Genomic DNA, 16,840 nt, shown 5'->3' on the forward strand with positions numbered 1-16,840 from the left:
TCAAAGGAAAGCTTATGCCAAACATCATCAAGGGGAAGGTGAGTCTTTAGTACCTACCTCCGGCCATAACACCCACATTGCATTACAGTGTAGAATTATAAAACTGTGCAGGTGACTAAGCCGCTCTAGGAACCAGGTTTTGCAAGGGAAAGAGTATAGAGCTTTACCATTGTTCTTTCTGTAAATTGTTCTGTTCTCATATATTAGCCCTCTGGATGCTTATTCATTTGTGGCTGTTGTGGCTGGTGGTTTTTTATTGGCTTCTTGGACAACTTGGTCCAAATTCCATTACCATTTAATACCCAGTGAATCAATGTGGAGCCACACACAAAGATGTATCTACTTGCACATTCATTGATGGTAATCCCCATTTAGGGGAGGCTTCAAGTGCATCCCTGGACATTTCTCCATCCAAATTCACATTTGTTTCGTCTGGAAAGATGTCCTAAAAGGCCCTCAGCATATCTGTCTGTAGCTATCCATCTTTGTGCACTGTAGCTTCCAGGACACTAGGTCTCTCCTGCTGTTTTTCTTTCCCTGCCTCTTCCAAATTAAGAGCATGATGTTTCTCAAGGGCAAACTCCTCCTCACTAGCATTTCCAACATGCTGATGGGCTCTACATTGTAATCCATCCCTTAGGCAGGAACTGGATATTCTTCTATACAAGAAGTTCTATATAAATTCTCATCAAGAACTACAATTCCTCTCATCCAAATCAATTATCCCAACTTCTGCCTTTACCTGGCTACCAGCCATGGAGCTTCTTCCTTCATTTGGAAAAGGTAAGGCAGTACAGGATAAGCTTGATGCTTCCACTCTCTGAGGCACCTTCTGTCCCATCACAGATGTTCCCATCACACCCATTTCCTGAGCATTCTGTCACTAGCCAGAAGCATAAGGTCCTCTACTCAGTGCCCTTGTCTCCTTGGCTGCATCGGCAGGCATGTTTGGGATAAATGCTATCTCTCTCCCAGTGTTTAGATTTGGGCTGTCTCCTCTAATGATCTGTAAAACCATCCCCCCTATGTGTATGTGTATGTGTGTGTGAGAGAGGGAGAGACAGAGACAGAGACAGAGAGAAAGTGTGTGTGTGTTCTGTCTGTCTCTCTCCCTCCCCCAACTGGATAGCCAGGAAGACCCAGACATCCCTGATTGTCTCTTTGTTGTAAAACTCAGTCTGCCACCATGGAAAAGCCTCACTCCAGACACACCAACTTCTCTCTCCCAGAGGACAGGCATTGCTACTTGTCACAACACCCTGACACGCTTTCATGTTCTGTCATGACTGAACAGAAGCCTGAAAGTAACACAGCCAGACACACATTAACAGCCATGCCGCTAAAAGTGCGAAGAATATGTCTCATGTGCCCATATAGTCCATCCTCCTCAAGTCCTGGACGATGCAGTGTGGTCAGACCACAGTGGAAATGCCAGAGCGTGAACAACAAAACCACACTGTGAGAACATTCTTCACTTCTCTCCAACCAGGCTTGGGAGACCTGGGGAGCTAGTCTACCCATCAGGGAAGAATAGAGGCTTCAGTCAGCCGCCCTCTAGCTTTTGGGTGGGAGCTGAACTGTCTGGGGCAAAGACTTACTGGGAAAGATCAACACAGACCATAGAACCCAGGGAAAGACAACTCCGGAGGTACCAATTTTCTTCTGCCAAAAGTTGTCTAATGGACTATGTTCATGCTGTGTTAGCTCTGGGGCTGCCTGTTTAAATAAAAGGCATTATATTTAACATTTTCAAAAGTGGAATTTCTTTTAAGCATAACAACATTGTGCATTTGTGGTACCCGTATTTCTCTCTCTTTTCTTCCCATCCGCCCCCTCCGTACATCAGAATATAAATCATCAGTCCTCTTAAGAGTCTGAGTTATCTGTGTTTATAGACCTTTGGGAAGTTAATCTATAAAACATGACATATGCCTCTTCTGGAATTTAAGACGTCTGCTTCCTTGAATATAACAAAATAAACTTTTTAGAAGATGATATTGAAATATAAGCAGCCCACTTAAAAGTTGAGCCCTTACCGTGGGAAAACCACTGAAATTAGCAAGGAGAACTCCAATACCAAGGCTAAGGAGATGGCTCAGGGCTTACCACACAAACATGAAGACATGAGTTCAGGTCCTCTGAGCCCGTATAAAAGCCAAGGATGGTAGCACAGGTCTGGAACCACAGCACTGGGTCAACAGATGGTGGGCAAAGACAGGAAAAGCCCTGAATCCCAATAGCCAGTTAACCTAAGTTAGCAATAGCCAGTCAACCGAACAGTTAGCAACAGCCAGTCAACCAGTTAGCAAGCCCCAATCTCAAAAAAATAAGGTGGACGACTATAAAAGAGAACATCTGATATCAACCTTTAGCTTCCACATGCGTGCACTTGCTTGTGTGTGAGTTAGCATGTGCATGAATGCACACTCACACACACACAAACACACACACACATGAAACACAGAGAAAAATGCAACTTCAACTTCAAATTTCTACTCCTTCCTAGTGAGGAGACCTGCTTATAAAGAGTCACTGAGGGGAGTAATTGCTTCTCTCTCAGTTCCAGCATCACCTTCTCAAACTGGTCACCAGGAGTCCAAGGACCGTCTCAGCGAGGCTTGTGCTCCTGCTATCCTGGGAAACCAACTCAACCATGAACCCCAGTAAGTCCCATAGTGCCCTGGATCCCTCCTGGTAAAACCATCCTACCACACACTGTAACCGAAACGTTAGTCTCAGGTATCAAGCTTCCCACGGAACACTAACCACAGCAGCAGCATATCTGATGTGAATGCTCACCACCCTCGAGGGCTTTTCCTAGTGTGCTTTATCAGACAACTGAGTCACAGGCACCCAGGTATAGGCTATTGCGATCATCTCAATCGATTGCTATTTAAGCATCACGCTCCAAATGGTCTACTATTTCAAGCTTCCCCTCTGTTGTAAAAATACTACTAAGCAAAGTATATTAGATTTGGCTTCCGTATGGCATTCTTTTTAACACATCTCCCAGGAAGGTGCTAGATAAAGAGCCTCCCTTGTTCTCACCTTTCTGAAGACCCCAGAGCACTGGAGTTCTCTCTGTACCTTGGAGCTGGTGAGTTGTTTTTTTTTTTTAACTATCTACTTGGCAGTTGTCCTTGTAAATAATTTTTACTTTTAAAGGAGACAAAATTCACACACTATTATAATTTGCTCTTTTTAAGTGTAGAATTCTGTGACTTTTTAGTATATTTATAAGACTGTTGAATCGTCATGACCTAATAATTCCAGGTCACTTTCCACCACCCAAAAAGAAACCCCTGGCCTATCAGCAGGCACTGCCTCACCCTGGCAATTATTAATCTGCTTTCTGTCTTACGGGTTTGCCTGTTATGGATGTCTCGTATACATGGGATCATATAATATGTGGTCTGGACTCCTCCGTGTCTGGATTCCTTCACTCCATGTAAGTTTAGAGTTCTAGCAAGTATCTGTACTCCATTCCTTTTTAATGACTCAAATTCCATCCCATGGAAATAGCTCCCTTTGTCTAGTCATTCGTCATGGGATGAACATTTAGTTCATCGTCTCTCGTTAGTTACTGGACTATGAACAGTTACATGCAAATCTCTGTGTGAATGTGGGTTTTTTAAAATTAGACTAGGAGTTAAAATTGCTAGATACATTCACTCTGTTAACTTTTTTTGAGAAATCCAGGTGGTATCTTAATATACCACCCAGCCCTGGGACCACGATCCATTGTTGTCACCAGTACCAGATGTTTTCTGTAAAGATCCAGGGCTGACGGCCGCCATTTTTTTCCAGTCCTGCAACCTGACATTCTTGAAAGAAATGCAACTAACTTTCCAGTACAGCAGTTCTCAACCTGTGGGTCACTACCCCTCTGGTCAAATATCAGATATCCTGCACGTATGATATTTACATTACTATTCAGAATAGTAGCAAAATCACAGCTACGAAGCAGAGGCAAAAATAACATTATGGTTGGGGGCCACCACAGCACGAGGAACTGTATTAAAGGGTCACAGTGTTAGGAAGGTTGAGAAGCCCTGTCACAGTGTCTTCCTAGGGCTTCTCAATTTTCTGCTGCCTCCAAACTTGATGGAGATGTACCTGAGAATTGACATGGAGCGGAGGGCAAGCTGGGAGGACCACTGACGGTGAATGGCAGGGACAAGCAGAGTGACTTGAAAAGCTTTGGGTGTAACTGTCCAGTTCCCAGTTATCAGCTGACCAGATCCAAAATCTAGAAGTGTTTAGTAGATGAGGAGACTGAGCTTCAGACTGGGAACATGTTCAGTGGGCTAAGGGCTTACTACGTAAGCGTGCAGACCTGAATTTGGATTGCCAGCATCCATATCCCCTCCCAGCCCTCAGCACACTGTGGAGTTAGTGTGTGTGGATTTGATCTCTTCTACGAAGAGGAGGGTGAGGTTACTGAAGGACCCTACTCTTCCTGGATGAGCACAGTGCCAATCCCTCCTCACTGTCCACACTAGGTTCCCACTCTCCTCCGACCTGACAGGTCGCTTCCCATGTTGTTAGTCTTCCTTCTGTCATTTTTCTCACGGTTCCTATTTCAGCATCCTTCGTGGCCCTGTAGAATTACTGGCTGTTCCTATTTCAGCATCCTTCGTGGCCCTGCAGAATTGCTTGTTTTCATAACTCTCCAGCTCAACCTCCAGCTCTCAATATGGTGCTGGCAACAGTAAAAACAGCCACATTTCCCTTTTTGTCTTTCAGATATGACCTGTGTTGCAGTCCTTCCTCAGCCTTTTGTTTTGTTTTGCTCCAGTTCTAGCTTATGGGGGATTTGAATAGGGTGCGCCCTCATTGAGGGCATGAGTTCGTCTACTTCACTAGCTTTCACTGGCTCCCCACTATAGAAAATGGATACAAGAGGCAAAGGAGTTAAAAACTAACATCATTTAATTTTCCAGAAGACAGCTCAGCAAGGTTTAAATTCTCACAGAGATAGAGATAGTAGGTAGATAGGTGTGTGTGTGTGTGTGTGTGTGTGTGTGTGTGTGTGTGAATATATAGAGAGAAATAGAAATAAATTTGAATAACAAGTCAACAGTAACCAACCAAGAGCACCATATCTCATCATCTTTCCAGGAACCATCAAACCATCTTTTCCTGATTTTCCCGTCAAGCTCAGAAATGTCTTCCCCTATCAATACGATCATAAGGTTTCAAAAATGTCCTTCTAATCACTTCCAAACTTTAGAGAGTTTTCAAAAAGTCTTTCTCTATATGAGAGCCTGAGAAATAATAAGTACGTTTGTTCACTTTTAAAATCAGAATTCAAAAACCACTGCAAACTCGGGGATATTTTCCCAGAAAGAACACAGCAAGAAGAACTCGAAAGGTATTGAGGAACATGGTGGTTACAGCTGGTCTTTTGTGACTGGCAAGGAACTGTCTTGCCTGACAAGAAGATGATCCCAGTGGTTTCTCCGTCTTCCCTATGGTCCTGATTTACTTTTGTCATCAACCCAATAAGTCACACCACTCACACTCTTGAGCTCGGAAACCAGCCTCGGAAGAAAACTTTTTTCTTTTTGATCTTTTGAGACAGGGTTTCTCTGTAGCTTTGGAGCCTGTCCTGAACTCACTCTATAGACCAGGCTGGCCTCGAACTCACAGAGATCCACCTGCCTCTGCCTTTCGAGTGCTGGGATAAAAGGTGTGCGCCACCATTACCCTGCCCTTTTTTTTTTTTTTTTTTTTGAGAAAATTTTCTTGAAAGATGAAGTATAGACAAACAAATCTGCCTTTGAATTTTCTATGGTAAAAAAACTGTCAATTACTAGAGCATCATAACATAAAGTGAGAGGTGGGGACAGAAGTAGGGTATCAAATCCACAGCAGATTCCAGCTTCTAAAGCATCAGACAGTAGCAAAACCCTCCCTGGGCTATTTGCGCTATTCCTGCTAGCAATTGAGAATCCTTCTCCACCTCACACCTGGCACACTCTTCGGTCAGTCATGGTGAAGGCAAACAGTCAACACGTACTAAAACAGAACGCTGCTGGCATAAGAAGGTGAGTCTAGCTCTTGCCTCTGAATGGTCTGGGTCTTGCTCCAGCGCATTCTCCCTGCGCAGACGCTGCCAGCAGACACTCCGTAGTACCTAAACCACAAATCTTCACATTCCCTCCACTTCCAGCCAGGGCCCGTGTCCTTGAGCTTCACCCAGGGAGATACCAAGCAAGCTGGCCCCAGGTACAATAGTCCTTCACAAACTCCGGCAAGTCTTCCCTGCCATCTGCGAGGTAGACTGAAATCTAGGTGGACCGCTCAGCATAAAAATAGCTAGCATAGGTGAACCTCAGAGAGCCCTGCCGCACAAACCGGGCCGTTCACCAGGAATGGATCTTGGCAGCCTCACTAAAGAAAACATTTTATCAATACAAACATGTCAGACATGCAGCTGCACCTAAAATTAGAGGGAACACGTCTCCCAGCAGAAGAAATCCTACAGAAACAGAATCTCAGGCAAGTCACTCCAGATTTAGTTCCAAAGTCCCGGAAAAATGTCTTTCCTCTGAATAAGGAAACCAGGCTAAAAATCTGCTGTCTGGTTGTTTTAGGAACCAAAGTAGGTGTTTTAATGACTCTTGAATTTTATCTACTGTGACACATTACAGCTATCTAAACCAAGGAAAATGTTTCCAAACTCTTGAGATTCTAATCCAGGAAAACGGCTGTCTGCACAGATACTCACCCTGAAAGGGTGCGGGGCCTTGATCCTGCCCGTATCGCAAAGAGAAAGCGCCTTCTGTGGACTGCTCTCCGGAAACCACCTTCGGGGCTGGGAAGTACTTGGGTTGGAATACGAACTCCTGGGTCTGGCCACGGTGAACCATCACATTCTGGGAAGACAAGGGTGCCACTCTGGGGAGAAACAAAGAGAGGGCAAGAAGATAAGCAGGGGGTTTTAAAAGCCAACCAAGAAGGAGAGGAATTAAAAAAAATTAAAACGTCGATAAAGAAAAAGAAATTGAACGTCGAAAGGCACGCCCTCGCCACCCAAGGCTCATCCGAGCGTCTCTCGTTTACAGGTAGAACCATCTGGTAAGAAAGAGACTGTCTGTGTAGTCAAAATGCATAGAGAGTCATGGATTGCCGCAGGTGAGTTTTATCAAAGACTTCAGAGAATAGCTACCATAGGCTTCATGCAAAACATAGGGAATCCTTGTCTCAGCAATGGACAAAAAAAGCAGACACAAATAGGGCCATACACAAATAATAAGAACTAAATGAGCACAGGAGGAAAGAGCCAGAAATCAGCAGTAAGTATAGAGAGCCCGCATGGGACAGCAGGACTTCCCAAATTGCCTAATTCTAGTGGGTTAGCTTATTTGGTTCTTGGAGCCTCAGTTTACCATTCTGTAGCAGAAAATTTCTACCACCCAAGGTAAAAAGAAAAGATGTTTATAAAAATCAGAGCACAGCCGGGCGGTGGTGGCGCACGCCTTTAATCCCAGCACTTGGGAGGCAGAGGCAGACGGATCTCTGTGAGTTCGAGGCCAGCCTGGTCTACAAGAGCTAGTTCCAGGACAGGCTCCAAAGCCACAGAGAAACTCTGTCTCGAAAAAACAACAACAACAAAAAAAAAATCAGAGCACAGTAAAGCAGAAAAACCAAAAACCAAAATAAACTAAACTGGGCATGGTGGTCATGCCTTAATACCAGCATTTGGGACATAGAAACAGAGGCATCTGGAGGTGAGGAAAACCTGGACTATAGGGAGATATGCTAATTCAACACACACACACGATAATTCCTTCTGAAATATATGCATATATATATATATATATATATATATATTATTAAAATGTCTCAGGAAACTGGGCAGTGGCAGAACACACTTTTAATCCCAGTACTCAGGGGACAGAGGCAGGTAGATATCTGTGAGTTCAAGGACAGCCTGGTCTACAGAGTGAGTTCCAGGGCAGCTAGGGCTGTTACACAGAGAAACCCTGACTTCAAAACAAAACAAAACCAAAAAGTCTTAGGAGAATATCTATTTAACTTTATGTTCGATCTCATAATTACCTAAGTATAGCTACACACATTATGGATGATAACTCAGGTTAAGTGTTTTATAATTACCAGTTCCTACAAATAACAAGAATAATGAATCATGGGTAAAAACCAATAATGAAAAATAGAAAAAAAAAGATATTGACTTGTTCTATTTATTTCTTTACTTACTTATTTAGTGTGCCATCTGTGTGTGTGTGTGTGTGTGTGTGTGTGTGTGTGTGTGCGCGTGCATGCGAGAAGTAGGCAGCCAATGTCTTCTTCAATCTATCTGCACCTAACTAAACCTGGACCTCACCAATTCAATTAGGCTGGCTCAGCTTTCCAAGGGCTATGATTACTGGCCAGTGCTGCCACATTGGGTTCTTTACAGCACTGCTGAGGATCAGACTCCGCTCCTTAAGCTCACAGGGAAAGAACTCTACTGACAGAAGCATCTCTCCAGCGGCCCTGCTCATTTTCAAGCATTATTAGACTCCGGCAGACAAGCACTAACAGCAAACAGCCTTTGAAAGGGACCTGCTCACCCGTGTGGCCGGACTCTATAGATGGGTTCCTCAAGGGACTACCCAAACAGTAGAAGAAATAACATTCAACACAAAAGACCAATCACCATGTCACCAAAATTCCACCATTTGGTATCTTCACCAAAAAAGTCAAAGAATCTGGTGTAAGTTACTTCAAATTCATTCTGGTTAGGAAGGAGTCGTAAAGTAGGACAAAACATTCCTGAGCGATTAGGGACCAGAAGTGGCTGAAGGGTACTGGCACCTTGGCATCCACTTCAAACCCTGTGGTCTCGAAATGCCTAAACTTGGATCTGGATCTTCCCAGATGTGGTGCCACACAGGGCACTCCCTTTGTCACCAAACTAATGACTGAATTAGTAAAAGCCTAAGGATTAGCACAATAAACACTTCTATTTTGATGATGTAAGTGTTGTTTTGAACTTGAAGTATGCTCGGGGGTTAGAAACAGCTGGACAAATCTGGCCCTCACAAGTCTATTCTGCCAGCCTCCTCCCCAGCTTGGAAATGGCTCTCTTTCTAGGCCACTCTGTCACCCTGCACATAACCTAGACTAGCTCCTGTTTGGAACAGGAGGACCCAGAGTTCCAGGAGACCTGGAGAGTCACTAATCACGCCTGCCTTGGCCATGTCCAGAAAGGTGAGCCTGGGGGGCTGGGGGCCTGGGGGGCTGGGGGGCTGCCTTCCAGGTGAGCTACTCTCCCCTCTGAATTGGGACAACAATGGATGCAAGAACTGAGATGCAGATGTAAATGCACAGGGCTCCTTCTGAGCCATGGAACAGGTGAGACTCAAAGGAGAGAAGGCAAGCTGTGCCTGCCACGTGACAACAGCCTTCCAGCTTCTTTCATCCAACCATTTCAGAAAAGAAAATTCATTGGTTTTTAATGATTCCCACTTCTTATTCCCCTGTTTTCAGGATGAAGGGAGCCTCCGTGATAAGGAAATGCCAAGCTACTCACATCACTGTAACTTTCAAGGGAGGGAGGTGCAAATTCCTGAAAAGAAAATTTAAAAATCAAAACCATAGGGATTCTGGTTCAAAATAAAAGGGGCATACCCATTGACTTCCTTTCCTCCATCCTTCCTCACAATTACAGGTAAAGGGGAAATTCTATAAATTCTATAGTAAAATTTTAAATTTTACTATAAATTCTAAAATTCCGCCACACTGGTAACTTCAAATATTTAGTATTTAAATATTAATATTTAATATTCCATATTGTCCGTCCACTGGAGGATCTCCCTATTTTATCCACTCCCTCAGGGGCCTCAGGTTCGCCTTCCATTCCAGTCACTAGTACCTGTCCCATCCAGCTATCATATTGTGTATTACTCAGCAGTAAACATTAAGAGGCATTGAAGCAGATGTGTAAAGGTAGTCAAAGTATAGTGAAAACTACTGGCTGCTACAGCAAGGGGGAGAAGCTGTACTTCCCATGGGGCGGGGTGTGCCCTTCTTTTCCTCAGCCTACAGTAAGCAGCATGTTTGGCCTGGAGATATAGTTTACATCTCCACTAACGTCTGTATCTGTACACAGACAAATGAACTTCACCTAACAACAGCCACCATCACTGTAAGGATATCCTGACATTATTGTTCCTCTGGTCTATTTTTTTTAGCAGCCCTGGGCTATTTCATTCATGGCAATTCATAGATAGTAACTCAAGGCATAAGAACAGCATTGGTCAGCAGTCCCTGTAGGACTTGAAGCACGGATGAAGCCGTCTCCCAGCACCTCGGTGGTTCTGGATACTGAATCCAAGTGAATGACAATAAGGACAAGTGGGGCTAGTGTCTTCTGAGAAAGTCTGCATATGGAGACAATTATTCTCTCTAACTTAGCAAGCCAATCATCCAGAAGTCAAAATATATAACCCCACTGATTTCCAAAGTGTCAACCTACCCCAGGAATCAGCAATATTACTCTTGGGAATATACCCAAGAGATACCCTATCATACTACCAAAGCATTTGTTCAACTATGTTCATAGCAGCATTATTTGTAATAGCCAGAACCTGGAAACAATCTAGATGCCCTTCAATGGAAGAATGGATAAAGAAAGTGTGGAATATATACACATTAGAGTACTACTCAGCAGTAAAAAACAATGACATCTTGAATTTTACATGCAAATGGATGGAAATAGAAAACACTATTCTGAGTGAGGTAACCCAGACCCAAAAGGATGAATTTGGTATGTTCTCACTCGTTAGTGGATTCTAGACATAAATAAAGGTCAGTGAGCCTATAATTCCTGATCATAGAGAAGCTAAATAAGAAGGTGAACCTAAAGGAAACATATAGTTATCCTCCTGGATATTGGAAGTAGACTAGATTACCAGGCAAAAATTGGGATCTTGGGGGTGGGGTGGGGTGGCGGTAAGGGGTGATGGGGAGATGTGGAGAGAAAAGTGAGGAGGGGAGGATGGGGAGACCCTGGGGGAATGGGATGGTTGGGATGGAGGGAGGGTGGATAGGGGTGCAGGGAAGAAGATATCTTAATTAAGGAAGCCATTTTTGGGTTAGCAAGAGACTTCACTCTAGAGGGGGTACCAGGTATCCATGGAGATGTCCCCAGCTAGTTCCTTGGGCAGCTGAGGAGAGGGAGCCTGAAATGGCCCTTTCCTATAGCCATACTGATGAATATCTTGCATATTACCATAGAAGCTTCATCTGGCGATGGATGGAGATAGAGACAGAGACCCACAATGGAGTGCAGGACTAAGCTCCCAAGGTTCAAATGAGGAGCTGAAGGAGGAAGAACATGAGCAAGGAAGTCAGGACCGCGAGGAGTGTGCCCACCCACTGAGACTGTGGGGCTAGTCTAATGGGAGCTTACCAAAGCCGGCTCGACCGGGACTGAAAAAGCATGGGATCAAACCGGATTCTCTGAACTTGGCGGACAATGAAGGCTGACTGAGAAGCCAAGAACAGTGGCACTGGGTTGATCCTACTGCATGTACTGGCTTTGGGGGAGCCTGATCTGTTTAGATGCGCACCTTCCTGGACCTAGATGGAGTGGGTTGGACCTTGGGCTTCCCGAAGGCAGGGAACCCTGACTGCTCCTTGGACTGGAAAGGGAGGGGGAGGGGAGTTAAGGGAGGGGAAGGGAAATGGGAGGTGGGGAGGAGGCTTAAATTTTTAATAATAATAATAAAAAAAGAAAAAAAGAAAAAATATAACCCCACCCCACCTTCCAAGGTTAAAAATAAATTAAAAAATATTGTTCTTCAAAGGAATGAAACTACCTGAAGTAAAAATCCCAACATCTATTCTTCTCCTCAATAAAGCCCTCTCCTACAGAGAGAAAGACTGTTCCCCATACGACAGAGAGTGATCAGAGTGTCATGCAGAAGATAAGCAGCAGGAGTCATTAGAATAGAAAATACGACTGAGATCTGAGGAGTCAGGGAAACTGAAGGACATGACAGAGTAAAAAGAGGAGAGAACCCATTCAAATGTGATGTCGGGAGCACCGTACTCCAAGAGGGATGGAGAGAAGGAAGAAAACAAGCATCCCTCCATGGCTCAGTGAAGAGGAGGCATCCACAGACAAGTATTACAAATGGGCAATTGCAAAAGAGGATCGAATGATTAGAGGCTCCCATGCTGAGCCACCAATTCTGGCCATATGAAGGACCAGGATTGGCTGGAGGAAGCTGAAAAATTCTGAAAGAGGAAGAATGGAAGTGGAGTCCCCCCTCTTTCCCAACCGAGGGTCATGAGATAACACTGGTGACCATGATTTTGACAGCCGAGGCTGCTAGAAGAACATGAAACCAAGGACAAAGCATGCTGTTGGACTTCACGGGGGAGGCGGGAAGCCAGAACATGCAAAATAGTGACCCTGGGAGGAAGACAAGAGAACAAGGGACAGGCAAGCAAGTCTTCGCTCACTGTGACATTCTTAATTAGGCAACATTCACAGCAAGCACATCAAGAAGGGGCCCTGGGAAGATAACCGCCAGCAAGCGTTAAGGACGGAAGTCAAAGAGGTCCTTGAAAACTTGAAGCTGTAAAGACCAGCTATTTCTGAGAGTATTACTAGTTCACGGCCAAAGGGAAAAGGAGGAACAAAGAGGTATACTGAGCAAAAGCTGCTGGGAGAAGGGACCTGTTTATGGAAGAGAAGGGCCACCTTCATTTTCCAGACAGAAACACAAGGGGAGGTCTCCAGAAAGCAGGTGGGGAAGGCCTCCACGTAGAGAAACAGTGACATTCTAAATAGCCACTACCTTCAAAAAGCAAAAATGTTTAAAAAGGGGGGGGGGAATTAAAAAGTGAGCCATCAAGATGAGTCAGTAAAGATGCTCAAGACTCTAGAGGGGTTCCCAGGTGTCCATGGAGATGTCCCCAGCTAGTTCCTTGGGCAGCTGAGGAGAGGGAGCCTGAAATGGCCTTGCCCCACTATCACACTGATGATTATCTCGAATATCACCATTGAACCTTCATCTGGCAATGGATGCAGATAGAGACAGAGACCCACATTGGAGCACTGGACTGAGCTCCCAAGGTCCAAATGAGGAGCAGAAGGAGGGAAAACATGAGCAAGGAAGTCAGGACTGCAAGGGGTGCACCCACCCACTGTGACCGCGGGGCTGATCTAATGGGAACTCACCAAGGCCAGCTGGACTGGGACTGATGGAGCTTGTGATCAAACCGGACTCTCTGAACACGGCTGACAAGGAGGGCTGACTGAGAAGCCAAGGACAATGGCACTGAGTTTTGATCCTACTGCATGGACTGGCTTTGTGAAATCCTAGTCTGTTTGAATGCTCACCTTCCTAGACCTGGATGGAGGGGGAGGACCTTGGACTTTCCACAGGGCAGGGAACCCTGACTTCTCTTTGGACTGAAAAGGGAGGGGGAGGGAGAGTGAGGGATGGAAAGGGAAATGGAAGGAGGTGGAAATTTTTAATAATAATAAAAAAGAAAAAACATATAGTGTAATAAAAAACAATAAAAATGTCAGAAAAAAAGATGCTCAACGACAAACTTGATGGTTTCATACTCAGGGCTCCCTTGAAGAAGACAAGAACCAACTACGGCAAGTTGCCCTCTGACCTCTATACGCATTCTGTGGCATGCACGTGTGCACGCATATTAATAAATGTGAAAAGATTTTTTTCTAAATTTTTTTCTTTTTTTTTTTTTTTGGTTTTTCGAGACAGGGTTTCTCTGCAGCTTTTTTAGAGCCTGTCCTGGAACTAGCTCTTGTAGACCAGGCTGGCCTCGAACTCACAGAGATCCGCCTGCCTCTGCCTCCCGAGTGCTGGGATTAAAGGCATGCGCCACCACCGCCCGGCTTCTAAATTTTTTTATTAAAAAGCATGGACAAGTCTTGGAAGATAGTTATGTGTAATTGTAGAGACAACTTATGAGAATGGGGATTTATATTAAAAAATTAATCTTTTTGTTTGTTTGTTTGAGAAAGGGTCTCTCTACATAGCTCTAGCTGTTCTGGAACTCACAGAGATCTACTTGTCTTTGTTTTCTGAGTGCTGGGATTAAAAGCACAGTTCATATAGACTACATACAACCAGCATCCTTTCTTAAATGTCATGTGATTAGATAGAAAGTCTAGTCTACTTTGTAGACACAAAATTTTTTCACAATTATGATTTGTTTTCTCTTTTTCCTATTGAAAAACCATTTCCATGCACTATATTTTGATCGCATTATTTTCCTTCATAGATCCTTCCCGCCGCTCTGCCTACCCAGGGACATGTTCATTCTCTCTCTCTCAAAAAAAATGGAAACTCAAAGTCAGAAGAAAAAGAAAATACCCAAGACAAAACAAAACAGCACAGGAAATGAAAATGCCTGGAGTCTGTTTCACGTGGTCCAGCTGCTCCTGGGTAAAGACGGTTCGTGGGAACATGGGCGATATACCCAGTGACACTCCACTCCACTGGAGAAAACGGATTTCTTCCTTTCCCGCCAGCATCAGTTGCAAACGGCTTCTTGGTCAGGAGTGGGACGTTCCACCAACTTCCCTTTTCAGGGCTAGGGTTTTGTCGGCTTTAGGCCTGCATCCTGCTCTACAGATGCTGAGCTGGCAGCACACACCTGTCAGGTCCAGCAGTGAGACGGAGAAGCACAAAGAACAGAAGTTCAAGGTCATCCTCTGCTACCTAGGGAGCTTAAGGCCACCCTTGGCTACGTGAATCCCCGTCACAAACAGATCTGAGGAGAGCAAACCACACTCAGTCGGCAGCCTAACTTTTCTGCTCTCTGGCATACGGTTAAGGATGGTTGACATCTTCATGTCCTCTGAGAGAATACAGGCTCCTATTTAAGAAAGCAGTTCCTCCCCTAGGGTTCATGACCTATCTATCTAGCCTCAGGTTCTTCCACCCACCCCCACCGTTGCTGGATTTAAATGTATGTTTGAAAACACTCAGCTTCTGCAGTCAAGGATTCGAACCCAGGGCCTCATGTATGCTATAACAAGCACTCTACCAACTGAGCCACAGCCCCAGACTCTTTGTTTTGTAGTGAACTTGAGAATCATTCATTGTTCATGGAACTCAGTATAAATCAATTCATTAAGATAGATGATAGATTGATAGATAGATAGATGGATGGATAGATAGATAGATAGATAGATAGACAGACAGATGAGAGAGAAGACATAAAGAAAATAGATAGGGTTCAGAAGAAATTAAAAACCAAACAGAATAGGTCTAGAAATGACAAGCAGGAAAGGATTCCAAAAAGGAAAGGATAAAAAATTTCTTTACGAATTGTCACAGAACGGCGGGATACACAGAATTAGGACAGGCCATCGGGTTTGGTGGCAGGTCACTGGCCACACAGAAAGTACAGCAGCAGTACCAGAAGGGGGTCAGAAAGAATGAGGGGTATGCCAGTAGGAAAGAAAAGGAGAGAAAGGGGGAAGGAGACAGTGAGGGCATGGCCGGCTGCTCAGAGATCTGCATCTATGGAAACCTCCGTGTCTTTGTAAACATGGGGCAAACAATTGCACAGAACCACTCTCCTCAGAAGAAAGGATTAGTCACACACTGTTTACACTGCTGCCTTCCTAGTGGCAACTTTTGGTACATGAATTAACTAAACTTTTCCATATTTCTAACTAAATCCATCATTTGACCTGTGAGAGAGTGGGAGGATCCGGCAAAGGACACAGCGCTTTCCACTTTGGGCGTGGACTCTGAACCTCACAGAAGGGAACCCCCGGCCGGCCGTAAAATGCTTCCCACAAAAGGTCTGTCTGACACCATCTGACCCTTTCCCCTATGGTGAGCTTCCTGGAGTTTGTAACAGCAGAAGAGTGATAAGTGACCGAGGAAGGCTCGAGAAGTCAGCTCCAATCCGCCAGGCTGGTGTCCAGCTGTAGAACTCAAGTCATCATGGGGGTCCTGCTGCCTTCTGACAAGTGTGGGTGATTGCTACTCCAGGAGAGAAGACATCAGAGCAAAAAGGTTGTGCTTTCTCAGGAAGGACTCCCAGGAGCATCAGAGGCAGTGCAAATCACTGGGGAGTTGGTACCTGGCTTGACACATAAACACGTGGGAAGTGAGACAGGAGCTGTGGACTGTGGCCTCATTCATACAGAATCACCTCCTGGACCCGAATACATCAGAGATAAGAGACTATTGCTGAAGTCTGGAGGACAGGGTGAAACATACTGACTGCAACAGAACAAGCAAGAACTGAAGGATTACAGAAAACAAGCGCAAAATACAAAAACACCATGAAAGCAAAATGACCCAAAGAAACACAAAGAAAGCAGAAGGCTGGAGACTACACCAACTACATAAATGTAAGAATAGTCCAGCAAAAATTCTTAAGGGGGACTTCAGCTGAGATGAAATAGACAAACATAAAACAAAAGAAAACATAAAACAAACAAAAAACCCCACAACCCTGCCTCTGCCTCCTGAGTGCTAGAATTAAAGTTGTGTACCACCATAACTGGCTTTGGTTGTTGTTGTTGTTTAAGCTATGGAGAGGACATTAAAAGAAGCCGGTGGGGACAGGTGGAATAGTTGAGGAGCAAGCCAGTAAGCAGCACCCTTCCATGGCCTCTGCATCATCTCCTGCCTCCAGGTTCCTGCCCTGTTTGAGTTCCTGTCCTGGTTTCTGTCAATGACGGACTACTGTGAAAAAGCCCTTTCCTCCCCAACTTGCTTTTGGTTATGGTGTTTCATCACAGCAATAGCAACCCTGACTAAGACAACGATGAACCACAGGGGGTGAAAGAAACACAGTGGGAGTTACTCTCAACTGA

At 44.7% G+C, this 16,840-nt stretch overlaps 1 protein-coding gene across 6 annotated transcripts in view; it reads right to left on the minus strand.

Moving 5' to 3' along the window:
- The window catches only part of Ltbp1 (latent transforming growth factor beta binding protein 1), a 384,816-nt gene that overhangs the window by 229,368 nt on the left and 138,608 nt on the right, over nt 1-16,840 (minus strand). For all 6 annotated transcript variants that reach the window (XM_038319233.1, XM_038319232.1, XM_038319231.1 and 3 more), the window contains one exon: nt 6,734-6,903. In XM_038319233.1, coding sequence (XP_038175161.1) covers nt 6,734-6,903 — 170 coding nt within the window. The remainder of the gene's footprint in view (nt 1-6,733; nt 6,904-16,840) is intronic.

This window comes from Arvicola amphibius, chromosome 2, assembly GCF_903992535.2.
Source record: "Arvicola amphibius chromosome 2, mArvAmp1.2, whole genome shotgun sequence".
Lineage (NCBI taxonomy): Eukaryota > Metazoa > Chordata > Mammalia > Rodentia > Cricetidae > Arvicola > Arvicola amphibius.